This window comes from Alligator mississippiensis, chromosome 15, assembly GCF_030867095.1.
Source record: "Alligator mississippiensis isolate rAllMis1 chromosome 15, rAllMis1, whole genome shotgun sequence".
Taxonomy (NCBI): Eukaryota; Metazoa; Chordata; order Crocodylia; family Alligatoridae; genus Alligator; species Alligator mississippiensis.
The window spans coordinates 590,080-604,020 of NC_081838.1; the positions used below are offsets into that span (position 1 = coordinate 590,080).

Genomic DNA, 13,941 nt, shown 5'->3' on the forward strand with positions numbered 1-13,941 from the left:
GGCTCAGCCAGACTCCCCGGAGCCAGTAGATGTACATGAAGCACACGCACGTGCCAATGCACAGTCTGCTGCATTTGCTGTGTGAGCACCAAGGACCCCCAGGGCACGGAGCGCAGGGGAGCTCCGCCCCCCGCTGGGTACCGGCCCCAGGCCCCGGCTTGCCCTCGCCCCCCGGCCTACCCGGCGCTGTTCCTCCGTGCCATGACCGAGGCGCAGCCATGCTCTGGGGTCGCAGGGAGGGTGCAAACCAGGAGCCGGTGGCTTATTCCAAAGGGGGTTTATTGAGGTGGGACCTTCCCGGCGGCCGCGGCCCCCTCGGGGTTTGCCGGGACCGGGACAGAGGAAAGAAAGAACCCGACGGAGTCAAATAAATACACGGTAAAAAGCCGAACGGCGGTAAAAAGGCTCCGGCTGCTCGGCCGGAGGGGCCGGGGGGGGCCTAGCTCCGTGTCCCCCCCGCCCCCCTTTCCCCAGGGGCTGGGTCCCGGGGCGCTGGCGGGGAGGAGCCCCCCGAGGCACCGGTGGCCGGGACTATCACACAGTGATAACAGGGTTGTGGGCCCGGGGCCTCGGTTTCCTTTATACACAATATACAAAGAGGCGGGGGCTGGGGGGCACCGGCTGGGAAGGGCACCCAGGGGGTGCTCTCGGCTGGGGGGGGACTGGGGGCAGGGGGCCAAGGATTCCCACCCACTCTTCCAGCCCGCTCCCCTCCCAGGGCTGGGGCAGAACCCGGGCCCCCACTGCCCCCCACCCCCCTTCGACCACGAGACCCCCCCCTCCCAGAGCTGGGACAAAACCCAAGTGTCCAGGCCCCCAGCTGAGCAGATGCCCCCCCCCTTAGTACTGGGAAAAGAACCAGGCGTCCTGGTGCGCGCGCTGCTCAAGGGCAGGGCCCCCATCCCCCCCACCCCGTGCAAAGCCGGCAGTAGTGTCACGTGGGGGCCCTTGAGTGCAGCCCCTTGCAGCCCCCCCCAGGGCCAGGCAGGAATTATTGCTGCAATTCAAGGGGGGCCTCTGCCGCCCCCGCACCCCCAACCCAGGCCTGGGGGGCCAGCCAGGCCAGAGCCCCCACAGCTCCCTGGCTAGGAGGTGGGTAGCAGGGCAGGGCTCTGGGGGGCCGGGACTGGTGCAGCTGGGGGTCCAGTCTGGGTCCGGGGGGGGGGTGGGGGGGTGCTATGGAGCCTCGGAGCAGCCCCCCCACACTGTCTGCCGGGAGTCACATGACTGCCAGGCCCAACCCCCTGCTGGGGGGGGCAGGACCCACCTGGGGAAAGATGAGGCGGGGATGGGGGAGGGGCAGGAAGGGTGGGAGAAGCCCCCCCTAGGGCCCCCAAGGACCATCCCCATGGGGTCCTGCTCCACCCACCCTTGCCTTTAGCCCTGCCCCCTAGCCCATCAGGCCCCGCCCCTGCTCAACTCTAGCCCCACCCCCAGGCTCCACCCCACCCACCTGCAGGCCCCACCCAGCAGACCTCCTGCCCCTCCCACCCAAATGTAGCCCTGCCCCCAGTCTCCAGTGCAGTCCCTTGCTGGCCCCGCCCCCTCCCTACAAGCCCCACCCCCTCACCTGCAGCCCAGCTCACACGAAGACCTTGGCCAGGGCGTCAGCACCGGCCGAGGCGCTCAGGGCCTTGCAGGGGTGGAAGGCCACGGCGTGGATGGCCTCCTCGTGCTTCTTGCGGTGCGCCGTGATCTCCTGCACGCACGTCTTGTTGTCCAGGTGCCAGAGGCGCAGCGAGCAGTCGTGGCCTGGAGAGGACGGGGTGAGGCCCCCCCTTAGTGCTCGGGGGCAGGGAAGGAACCCGGTGTCCGAGCTCCGGGCCCTGCCACCTTGCTCTAACTGCTGCGCCCCACTTCCCTCCCCAATGCTGGGAAAGGAGTCCAGGAGGCCGGGCGCCCAGCCCCACCATCTCTCGCTGTGACCACTGGCCCCACTCCCCCTTGCTGGGCTCCCCGAGCCCTGGCCCGCTCGTGACACTTACTCCCTGACATGAGGAAGATGCCGTTGGGGTCTGCGGCCAGGCAGGTCACAGCGTCCAAGTGGGCCACCATGGAGTGCACGGCCTTGCCTGGGGAGCAGAGCAGAGCAGAGTGGGTGGTCAGTGCCCACCAGGACCACCCTGCGCCGGCTCTCTATGGAGGGAGTGGGGGCACACGGGCCAGAGCTGCTGGGGGTGGGAGAAGAGATGGCACCGGGCACCAGCAGGGAACAGACGGGGGGAAGCGGGGGACAGGGAGGAGTTGGCGTGGTCTGTCCTACCCGTGCGGTTGTCCAGAAAGCGGATGCTGCGGTCATCGTGGGCTGTGATGGTGAGGGGCTGGCCCGGATGGCTCACCACCTGGTTGATCTGGTTGCATCCTGCTGGGAGGGGGGGGTTAGGGGGGCAGGAGTGAGACCCCGGGGTCCTGGTCCCCTAGGGCCACCCCGCAGCCCACCTCAATCCACTAGGCCACACTGTCCACAGCTGCAGTGAGAACCCAGGAGTCCTGGCTCCCAGTGCCACCCCCTTCCCACCCCAAGTCAAACTATGAGGCCACACTGCCCACAGCTGTGGTGAGAACCGCGGAGTCCTGGTGCCCCAGCTGCCCCTGCCCCAGCTCAAACCACTAGGCCACGCTGCCCTGTAGCTGCGGTGGGAACCCTGGAGTCCTGGCCCCCGGCAGCTCCCCTGGGTGCGCTCCCTTCCCCCAAGCCAAGGTCAGAAACCAGGAGTCCTGGCTCCGCTTCCCCGCACCAATCCCCACCCCAGCCCCACCAGGCTCGGGATGGAAGCCAGGTCCTGCCCCCTGCCCTCAGCCGTGCTCACCGCTGCCCGTGCGGGACTCCAGCGTGAGGACAGGCCGGGAGGCCTCGGCGTCGTACAGCACCGTGTCGCCCGTGCGGAAGGCGGCCACCACGTGGGCCGGCTCTGTGCTGCAGAAGGCCACCGAGGTCGGGGTCCCATGTTCTGGGGGGGAGCAGTGCGAAGAGTGGGGATGATGGAGGCTTCTCTCGGGAGCCAGGCACCACAGCTGCACCCAGCTCCTGCCCCCCCCCCCCCCCGCCCCCATGTGCTCTGGGGTGCGACATGCTGATGGCGCTGCAACACCTCCTCTCTCCCCCCACGGAGCCACAGGCAGATCCCAGGGGTCCTAGTGCCCTCCCACCACCCTCCCTGCCCCCCCAGCCGAGGCTCAAACCCAGAAGTCCTGCGCCGGGTGGGGGGGTTACGCACCGCTGTCCGCACTGTAGGTGCTGAGGCAGGAGGGGCTCCCGCTGGGGTCCCAGAGGCGTATGGTGCCGTCGGCCGAGCAGGACACCAGGCGGCCCCGCGTGGGGCAGAAGGCCAGGCCCCACACCGTGTCCGTGTGGCCCTCCAGGACAGCGCCCAGGACACCCGGGTCTGCGCCAGAGCAGGTGCAGGTCAGGAGGGGGAGAGGCAAGGGGATGCCCCGGCCCTGCTCCTGGCATGGCTTGCTCTGCGCCAGGCTGCATGGCATGCTGGGAGACCACAGGGCCAGGGTTGCACCCCACACACCCCCTCCACCCAGATGCTGTTGGGACCATGCTCTTCCACCGCAGGGGGAGACGTGTGGGGTGGGGAAGGAAGAGACACACACTGCACCCACCGTAGCCATCGTAGGGATCCATGCCCAGCTCAGGGACCCGCCAGCAGCGGATGGAGGCGTCCACGCCGCCGCTGTAGCAGAACTCGCTGTTGCAACCCATGGCTACGGACAGCACCGGGCCTCTGCGGGGAGAGAGACCGGGGAGAGGGGGGAGGCTGAGGGGACCCCAAGGGTCCTCCCGGGCCTTTCCCACAATGCCCGGCAGGCAGCAACAGGCAGAGTCACAGGACGATGCTGGCAGGGAGCAACGAGGCAAATGGGACGTGATCAACTGGATCCTGGCTACGGGTGCCCCCCGACTGCTCTCAGGAGCATTGAGGGGCAGCTGGGGGGTGGTACAGCCCCAGCCCGAGCGAGCTGCGTTGGACTGTCGGGGCAGGGGATCTCACCTCCGCGCCCGGTCCCTGGGGGATTGGGGAGCAGAACGAGGCCCTCTGGGGAAGCCAGTGCCAGCAGGGCTCCTCCTCTGCCCCAGCCCAGTACGGTAGCCCCCAGGGACTCCAGAGCAGGGCAGGGGGGTACTACGTGTGGCGACCCATTGCCCAGGCCAGGGCCGGCAGTGACAGTCTCCCCGCGTTGGGACCCACCTGTGCGCCCGGAAGGCGTAGACCGGCTCCACGTCCAGCGCGGTGTTCCTGGGGGGAGGGGAGGGGAGGGTGGTTAGGGGCTGCATGGGTAAGGACCCCCCCGCCCCCCCGCAGGGACTCACAAGGGGCTGAAACCTTGGCTCCAAATCTCCCCAGGTCCTGTCCTGTCCTGCCCCCCACCCCTGTCCTGCCCTACCCTTACCCCACTTCACCTTGGCCCAGTCCAGCTCCTTCTCCCCACAACCCTCTTTGTCCCCCAATCCACCCCCCTCTACCCCCACCCACTTTTTGGCGGCGACCGTCTTCTGCAGGTTCCACAGCTTGAGTGTGCCGTCCTCGGAGGCGGTGACGAGCGCGGCCTCAGCGTGATGGAAGGCCAGTGCCCGGATCCCATCGTAGTGGCTGCGCAGCGTGAACTTGGGGTTCCAGGTCTTCTTGAAGGCGTCCTTGCTGTCTGACAGCTGGGGGGCAGGGGGGAACTGGGGATCAGCTGGGTACAGACACCCTCCTCCTGCCCTGTCCAGCCTGGCCTGGCCCGGCCCGGCCCTCTCCCCCCAGGCTGGTTTTTCCTGGCGCCACTAGCTGGCATCTCTCTGCAGGGTCCTACTACACTCACATACAGGGCTGGAGCTGGGTCAGTCCCGGAAAGGGGACTGGTGGGTAACACACTTTAAACTCATGCTGCAGAGTCCCTGTCCAGCGGGTGCAAACTGGACAGGGGACTCTGTCCAGGGGAAGGGAAAAGTGAAAGGGGGCAGGGAGCTCGGGCTGGCCCTGGCACTGGGGCGGGGGAAGCAACTGGGCACTGGTCAGCCTGGCTGAGGTGGCAGGTGCTCTGCCAGGCCCCAGGGGTCAGAGCTCAGCCTATGTGAGAATGCCCCAGAGCTCAGATCCAGGGCTTTCTGCGCCTGGCTGATGGGAGCTGCAGCCCCAAGTGCTCAATTTGCTCTTCCAGGCCTCTGGATGGCAGGTGAACGGGCTCAGACTGGCATTGCTGGGACACTGAAGGGGCAGCTAGGCACCCACTAGACAGGGACCCTCGCAAAGGGCTGGATGGGGGCTACTCACATCGCAGTTGAGCTCATTGTCGTTGGTGACGGTGAGGTCGGCAAGGTCCCCCAGGCTCACCTCCCCGCCCCCGATGGTGTCCATGATGAAGACATCGGAGGAGAAGCTGAGCGAGCCAGCTGCAGGGGTGAAAAGGGGATGCTGGGCAGGGGGTATCTGCTGGATCTGGGGGCCCCTGGACGTGCTGTGGGTCCCTGTGGCAGATCCCTCCTCTGAAACTGGGACACCCCATGTCCAGTGGTACCTTCATGGGGTCGCGGTGAGGCCACGGCTGCCGGGCCGGCCGGCTTGGGAGGCAGCCCATCCACGTCACGCAGGTCAGCCAGCATGCCCTGCAGCTTGACACGCCGCGTCTCTGTGGGGGAGGAAGGAGCATACGTCACGGCCCTGGCACCCCCATGGCTGCAGTGCTGCCCTGGGGGGGTCTTTGAAGCGTATCAGGTAGCTGGCATCACAACAACCGTTGCAAGTCTCTCTGCTGGTTCACCTGGTGCCCTGCCCCATCCTCCGGGGGCACCGTAGAAGCTGGCAAGGCCCTTTCACCTGTTACAGGGGCAAGGGGACGTGTAGCGGGATGGCTGGCAGAGGCTGCACACATCAGGCTGTAGCTGTCTGCACACTTGTAGGAGGGAAGTGGTGGAAAGCTAATTACAACCTGCCTGGAGGACTAGACCAGCTGATGCAGATAACCGGCTGGCCATGGGAAGTTAAGAGGTGCCAGGGAAGGGAGCTAGGGGAGGAAGAGCTGGAGACAGTAAGCCACAAAGACTGAACTGAAAGACTGCAGTATAGAGCTGTGGTAGCCCTCTCTGCATCTGGGAAGAGACCCCAGGGCGAGACAGAAGGCTACAAGACTAGAAGCAGCAGCAAGCCCTCTCACGGGGTATGGGAGAAGACCGAGCTCCGAGGCTGGAAGCAGCTACACCACAGTCAGAGCCGGACTGAGAAGGCAGACTGCGGCGCGGAGCGAGCAGCAGTGAGCCGCAGGTACCTTCTGGGGTGGGAGAAGACTTGGGACTGAGTGCACTTGGCATGAACGATATCATGGCTGGGTCTGGAGGATGGATGAGTGTAGGGGGGTCCTGTGAGGCCAGTGCACCCAGGAAATAAAGGACTGTGCCAAATTAAAGACTGTAAAAGACTTCATTTGAGCTAAGTGATCTCCCAACCTGCTACAGCACCTTGAAGGGGTGGAGAGTGAGCACATACAAGCCCTGGGGCATCGAAGCAGTAGGTGCCTTCCTCTGTAGCAGGGACACGGCCTGGCCTCTGTCCAGGGTCTCTCAAGCATCTACTGACAACCCTTGACAGCAACAGAACATTGGCTGCCGGCAGCCGCTCAGTACATACCCCAAGCCCCTTCCCTGCCCTCTTGCTGTCCCCACCTCCACAGGCAACAGGTCTGTCTGGACCAGGTGTGTTGCGCGTCTCCCCGGCTCTGTTGCTGCGGCCAGGGACACGGCTCTGGGGGGACGGGGCTGTCAGGGGAGGCTGGACCCCCATGGGCTAGAGTGGGAGGAACAGATGCACATAGGTTGAGGCATTTCGCACCGAGAACCAGCTGAGGGCAGAGGCAGGGGCCAGATGCTGCTGGCGATGTGCAGTTTGCGGGGGTCGGCGAGCCTACCTGGGCGGGTGCAGGGGAGCAGCACGGGGCCGGGAGGCTATGGAGATCCAGAGGGACCAAACGGAGCCTGGCAGGTGGAGCCGGCCAAGCAGAGAAGGGAGGGAGGAATGGAGACTGCTTTAGGGTGACACCCGACAACAGGGTTAGTGCAGGCTGTGCCAAGGCAGCTGGGGGACCCCGGGCCCAGTCCCAGCTTGGCCCCCTGCTCGTACCCAGGTCAATGGTGTCCCCGGGGCGCCGCCCACTGGCCGAGCTCTCGCTGTTCTCGCCAGAGCCCAGGAAATCGAACTCGCCAAGGGCGTCCTCGGAGTCCTCGTCATCGTCCTCGTCCTCCACCTCAGGCAGCAGGGTCTTGGCTGGGACCTGCTGGCAGAGAGAGGGGTCATCAGCCCCCTGAGGGAGGTAGGGGGGCACTTTACTGGTGAGCGAGCGCAGGACACCTCCATCTGCACCAGCCACCCCTTCCCCAAGCTGACTGCCCACAGGGACGGGGCGGGCTGCCGCCCACAAAGGGTTAACTGCTTTATATCAGGACCCCGCAGCACAGCTGGGTTCCCCACCCCTTTCCCAACTCCATCACAAGATTTGGGCAAGCCCCTCTCTGCTGTCTGCCTCAATTTCCCCAGCTTTAACAGGAGCTGGATGCCAGTGCACGCTGCAGGACAGGCCACAGGCCTGAGTTCAGACGGCCGGGGCTGGAGGGACCGAAGTCATCGTGGCTGGTGGCTACTGCTCTGGTCCCTGTGCCCCCTGGATTGGAAGGCCAATGTGCCCCTGTCCACCCAGGCAGGCACAGGGCAACAAGGAGTTAAAGCCACACCACAGCAGCCCTCCTCAAACCCTTAACCCTGCTGGGGAAACTGAGGCATGGGAACAAAGTGGGGCATGGACCCTTGGCTCTCAGCATCTCCCCACCCCACATGCTGTGCTCCCTTCCCAGGGCAGGGAGGAAAGGAGGAGAGGGACCCGGGCATCCCCACGTCCCACGCCTGGCCCTGCCTTTACTCGCTGCTTCTTGTGCTGCCGTGGGGCCTGGAGGGGGAGGCCCTCCCCATCCTCCTCCTCATCACTGTCCTCATCCTCGCAGTGCTGCAGGAAGGGGATCTGGTCCAGCACGGCGCCGCCCAGTCGCTCGCTCGACTCCTTCCCCGCATTCCTGTCCCCGGGCATGGAGACACGGTCATTGCAAGGGTCTGGCCGGCCCACACCCCTCGCTGGGGAAGCAACCCCTTACCCTGGTGGTCCCTGGGCTCAGGGAGGAAGGTCACACAGCGCCCCGGCTCCTGGCAGAGCCGTTCCCATGCTCACGGCCCCTCCCAGCCCCTAGAGCTGTGGTCTCAATGCTGCGGAGACTGGCCCCCTCTCCTGCCATCCCAGCAAATCCCCCTCATGTTGACTGGGAGTGCCAAGTGCCTGGACCCAGGCTGGGGCGAGTCCGACACCCCTGAGCCGGACCAGAGGTGCACAACCTTTCTGCCTCATGGGCTGGGTGGGAGACGCCCAAGCCGGATGAGGCCGGTGGTCCTGATCCAGCACCTGGAGTGGGTGCAGCAGAGTCCCACCCAGCACCACAGAGCGGGATGGCTGGGGCCAGCGCAGCCCTGATCCCCTGCTTTCTGCTCCAGGTGTCGGGGGTTTTTAAGCCCCCCGCAGAGTCCGGACTGGGGAGTTTGGCTTTCCTCTGCGACAGGGGCACGGCCTCAGCCTGGGGTCTCTGAAGCGCCCAGACCCCCCTGGCAGCAGCAGAACATTGCCCCCCGCAGCCTCCCTGCTTAACGGGGGCAGGGGTGACTGTGTTGTGTTGTTCAGAGGCTTGATGCTGTATGTGTCTGGGGCAGTTTGCATGGGGCTGATCCTGCCTCAAGCACGGGGTTGGATGTGACCCCTGGAGCTCCTTTCCAGCCCAATGGCTCTAAGATTTCTGATTTTATGATCCAGCTGCACAGGACAAGGGGGCTTGGCCCCAATCCAGCTGCACAGGGGAAAGCAGGTGTGGCCCAGCCCTGCAGGAGTAAGGGGGCACAGTCTAGCCCTGATCCAGCCATCGCTCCCCTGCTACCAAATTTCCCAACCTGTAAGGAGCCCCATGGGCTGGATGCCATGGCTCTGTAGGCCTGATTTGGCCCGAGGGCCAGAGATTGAGCACCCCTGATCTAGATCATGTGGCAGGCACCCTTGTTCTCCTCACAGCAGAGACCCCCTCCTCCACTGCAGCAAGACTCCCCTCCCCCTATTTAGGGGCCCAGCCCCAGGAAGAAGGGCCCATGGTGATGCCCCTACCAGGGGGGAGGGCATCCACAGCATGCGCTCACCTCTTGATCTGCTCCTCAATCTGCTTGGCGAGCAGGGACTGGCCGCCAGGAAGACCCCCTGGGCCAGGCCCCCCATTGCTGGGCTCGGCAGCGCCATTCAGCTCCACAGAGCAGCGGCCCAGCAGCGAGCGCACCCGCTTGGAGCGCATGTCCAGGATGGTGTCCGTGTAGCCCACCTCCTCCAGGTACCTGGTGGAGAGGGGGGAAGAGTCAGGCAAGCTAAGAGTGAGGTCTCCCAGAGCACCACTGTGGCCCCACTGCAGATACCAGGCTGGGGGGGGGGGCTGGCTCCACAGAAAGCAGCTGCAGCCCTGGGGGTCCTTGTCTTTGCCTGGCACCAAGAGGGAGTCTCTGACTGACCTCAAGATCAAGCTACGGACGTCCCATCCCTGGAGGTGCTCAAGGGGGGGTTGGACAGCCATGGGTTGGGGGTGATGCCCTACGGGTTCTGTTGTGCGGATGTCCCAGGCTTTGCTGGTCCGCCCTGCCTTCTGCTCCAGGTGTCAGGGGGGTTTTAAGCCTTCTCCAGAGACGCTGGGTGCAGCCCAGGCTGGGGATGGGGACTGGGCTGTGCCAATGCTCCTGCTGAGACTCAAATCCAGGGGGTCCTGGCTAGAGGGTCTTGCCACTCTGCTTAGGCTCAGACCGATACCGCACTGGGGTCGGGAAGGGATTTCCCTCTCCTGGTTGGACTGGTATGGACTGGGAGGGTTTGCCTTCCTCTGTAACGAGGACACAGCCTCTGCCTGGGATCTCAAGCATCTATTAGCAACCTCTGGCAGCAGCAGGACATTTGGCTGCCATGGTCCCCCTGCTCTCCCTGGGGCAGGTTCGGGTGTGATGTCTGTGCTGTGTCAGGGTTGACAGCAATCCTATGTAGAGTTTGGATTATGGATTTGTCTGGGCTGGTTTAGACAGGGCTGATCCTGCCTCAGGCAGACGCTGGACTAGACGTGACTGGCTGGAGCTCCCTTCCAGCCCCCACTTTAGGATTCCATAAAACCCTGACGGACCGAGCTCTCAAGAGGTGCTGGGTGTCAAACCCAGGCGCAGCCAGAGGCAGGGCCCTGCCTTCATGTGCCCACAGAAGCTGCTTTGGCCACCACCAAAACGCAGCTGTTTCTGGGGCAGAGCGTGAAGGGAGCTGGCACGTCGGTGGGAGGTGACACGTCTCAGTGTAACCAAGAGGGAAGGGTTGAAGAGGCGTGGAACAAGCCGGGATGGGTGGAGGGTGAGAAGAGGCCAGAGATCCACCTAAGGGCATGACTGGCCTCCTGCTCCCTGCCCCGTGGGGTTGCCCCAGCCCCTCCGCCCAGCCGGCGCTCCCCATACTCACTGCCGCAGCAGCTGGCGCCCTTCTTTCCATACCAGCGGGTTGCTGTCAAGCGAGGCCATCTCGGCCGGGCCATTGGACACTGGAAGGAAGGAGACGACAGGCAGCGCTGAGGCATATGTGTCCCTGATGTCTGGCATTACATAACCCCCTCTCCCCAATGCCCTCACCCCCCACAGCAGTTTGAAGCCAAGCCGCCAGCAAACACTGATGAGTCCAGACTGCATGTCTGGCTGCGGCTGCCCCGTTGCTGGACCCCAGGCCCAACTGGGCTCAGTACCTGGTTCCGATGGATCCGCCCTCTTCTCCCCCTGGCTGGGCTCGGTCCCAAACTTCAGCTTGTGATACTTGGACCTGGGAGGATCAGAGAGGCTCAGCCTGGCCCCACCTGGGAGCACAGGCAGTGGGGTGGGGAGAGCATAGCTGCTCTGTCCACACTACAGAAAGAACCCAGGAGTCCTGTGCTGGGCTCCATCTGGAGCACAAAACTCTGTCTTCTGGGGCTGGAAACCTGGCCACGGCTGAAGGTTTCATGCCCATGGGACCCAAGCAGCCCCATGCTCTCTCCCAGGTCCCCCCCACACCCCTTTGGCGGCAACGGGTCGCACCTCTCCTGCTTCAGGGCATACTCCAGCATCTTGATCCGCCGCACCAGGTCTGTCTTGAGGTTCTCTTGGCCCTTCCTCTCACCCTGCAGAAACACCACCTGGGCCTGCAAGGGGGAAGCCAGAGCTGGGCGTCACTCAGGGTCCAGCGGACAAGGGGCCGCCCCGCGCCCCCGAGAGCCTCAGAGTTCAGAGGAAGGCTGGTGCCCCACCTCACTGCACTCACATGACCTCTACTCGGCACTGGGGAGGCCACATCTGGAGTACGGCGTCCAGTTTTGGGCCCCCCACAACAGAAAGGAGGCGGAAGGCAACAAAAATGGTTTGGGGGGCTGGAGGACGTGACTTGTGAGGAGAGGCTGAGGGGACTGGGCTGATTTAGTCTGGTGAACAGACAACTGAGCGGGGATTGAATAGCAATCCCCGGCCCTGAGCCTCTACCTCTCTCCCCTCTGCCAGGTCCCTTTCCTCACAGCACTGGGGCATCAGACAGAGGATGCCTGTTGTGGACCCCCCACGTCCTCCACTGCTTGTGTAAAGTGTCGTGTTGGTGGCAGGGGACCCTGGGCATGCCCCTACTTCGCAGACGCCGACCGGGCCGGTACCAGAGATGCAGGCTGTCCCGGCTGGACGCCACTCGGCCAGTCTCTGCCCTGGTGCACAAGCCAAACCCGTGCTCCAAGACCCCCCGGCTCCGTGCCCGGTGTGGTTAGGTGCGCACGGGCCAGGACAGAGCAGCATCTGGCCCTTCCTAGCCGAGTGGGCTCGGGGAGTGCAGGGCTCGCTGCGTCCGGCGTCAAGGTGCTAATCCGAGGTGCAGCGATCTCTCCAGGGAAGACCGGCAAACACCCCTCCCGGGGGCCAAGCCCTTGCACCTGCGGTGAACCACAGGACACGAGAATGCCCCCCATCCGAGGTGGCAACCCGCAGGGCTGTAGGCACCAGGCCAACGGTTCACACGCCAGCCGGCCGGCCGGCCGCCGGAAAACCCACGTGACGCTGGATAGACCTTCCCCTGCCTCGACTGGCTTCATCTCCCCCAGCAAGGAGGGGCTGACCCGACCGCTGCAGGTGAAGTTACAGGGGCGGCACGTGACGCCGAGCTCAAGGTCAGCACCACGTCCACCTTGGGGCCAGCCCAAATGCCCGTTTCCAGCTCGGTCGTTTAAGGGCAGCCTCGGGCACCAGGCCAGAGGCACGAGACGCCTGTCAGCACCCGGGCTGGAGACAGGGCCCTGCCGCTCTCTATGCCCAGGCCCCGCTCCCCGACGGGGGGGGACAAAGATGGGACTCCAGGGCGGCGAGCAGGACCAGACCCTGCGAGTGAGCGAGTGAGCGAGCGTCCTGGGCTGCTTGGGAGGCCCGACCCCCTCCCCCTCGCCCTCCGGCTTCCAGCTTCCTCTGCTCAGTCACGGGACGCGACATCCTCTTTGCCCGGAGGCTGCTGCCCCGCGCTGCCCTCGGCCCCTCCCCGGACTCGCCCTCGGCCTTATCAGTGCTTCCTTATTTCCTCCCGCATCCGCACGCCCGTCCAGCCCTGGCCCGGGCCGCCTGCCCGCCCGCTCCCCCCCGGCGCCCGGGAGCCGGGCCGCGGTGCTGCCCCGCGGCGCCTCCCCACCCCCAGCCCTCGGCCACGACCCCGCCGGCGCGGAGCCGGGAGCCCCAAAGCCTCCGCGGCTGTCCGCGGGGCCCGGCAGCGCCCGGCGCGGGGAGGCCGCCCCTCCTCCACGAGGCACGGCGGCAGCGGGACGGCAGCGCCCGTCGGGGAGACCCCCAGAGGTCTCGGCCCCGCGCCCGACACCGACGGCGGGACCCGAGAAGGCGGCTTCCCGGCCCCGCGCCGCCAGGGACAGGATCCGCTCCGGACACCTCCTGCGGCCGCCCCCCGCCCGGGGAGAGTGCCCAAATCGCCCGCCCCGTGGAGCGGGGTGGGGGCGCTCGCGCAGCGGGGGAGGGGGCCCCGTGCCGGCCCCCCCAGGCCACCTCGGTGCCCAGCACAGCCACAGAGACGTGGGGGGTGCAGGGGGACGGCGGCCGAATCCCCGCCCGCGTCTCGCTCACCCCAAGTGCTCCCGGCCGGGCAGCGCGGGGGGCCTCGCTCACCGCCCCGCCGGGGTCTGGCCCCTGGGGGGCAGGGGGTGGTGCCCCGCTGGGCCCCCGCGGTGACACCCCGCGACCTCCCCTCCCCCCCGTCCCTAGGGGGGCTCGCCCCCCCACCCCACCCCGCCCCGTCCAGCCCGGTGCGGACGGGAGGAATAGCGCGCGGGGCGGGGAGGGGAGGGGAGGGGTGCGGCCCGGCCCGGCCCGCGGGGACGCGTGCGGAGCGGGGGGGGGCAGGTCAGGGCCTACCCCGCGGCCGGGCCGACACCTGCCCCTGCCCCCGCCGCCCCCCGCGCACCTGGAGCTCGGCGCGCTCCGCCTCCCAGCGGCTCTTCTCGGCCTCGAAGCGCGCCCACTCGTGCTGGATGAAGTGCAGGATGCCGGGCAGGCTCAGCTCGGGGGGGGCGGCGGCGGCGGCGGGGGGGGGGCGCGGGGGGGGCCGGGCCGGGGCCGGGGCCGGGGGGGGCCCGCGCCGCCGCCCGCTCGGGCTCCATCATGGCCGCCGGCGCTGCCACATCGGGCCGCTTCCTGCCACGGGCCGCCCGCCGGAAGTGCCCCCCCGCGCGTCGCCAAGGGAACCGCCCCCCCCGCGCCGGGGCCTGGCAGCGGGCCCCTCGCGTGACCCCCTGCTGGCGGGCGGGCGGCGGGTTTCCATGGCAACAGACCCCCCCTCCGGGGCAAGAATGGTCCCCCCCAG

At 66.6% G+C, this 13,941-nt stretch overlaps 1 protein-coding gene across 1 annotated transcript; it reads right to left on the reverse strand.

The window, feature by feature from the left end:
• Window positions 1-262: 262 nt before the first annotated feature.
• On the reverse strand, window positions 263-13,737 carry STRN4 (striatin 4; the record flags this gene model as incomplete). The annotated part of the gene is made up of 18 exons (XM_059719011.1): window positions 263-1,267; window positions 1,571-1,752; window positions 1,986-2,072; window positions 2,264-2,362; window positions 2,811-2,951; window positions 3,219-3,386; window positions 3,613-3,734; window positions 4,200-4,247; window positions 4,485-4,660; window positions 5,268-5,386; window positions 5,512-5,622; window positions 7,107-7,257; window positions 7,894-8,050; window positions 9,207-9,395; window positions 10,543-10,621; window positions 10,820-10,893; window positions 11,148-11,251; window positions 13,543-13,737. Coding segments are annotated over 17 exons (2,190 nt in total), but the record flags the coding sequence as incomplete, so codon positions are not given.
• Between the last annotated feature and the right edge of the window lie 204 nt (window positions 13,738-13,941).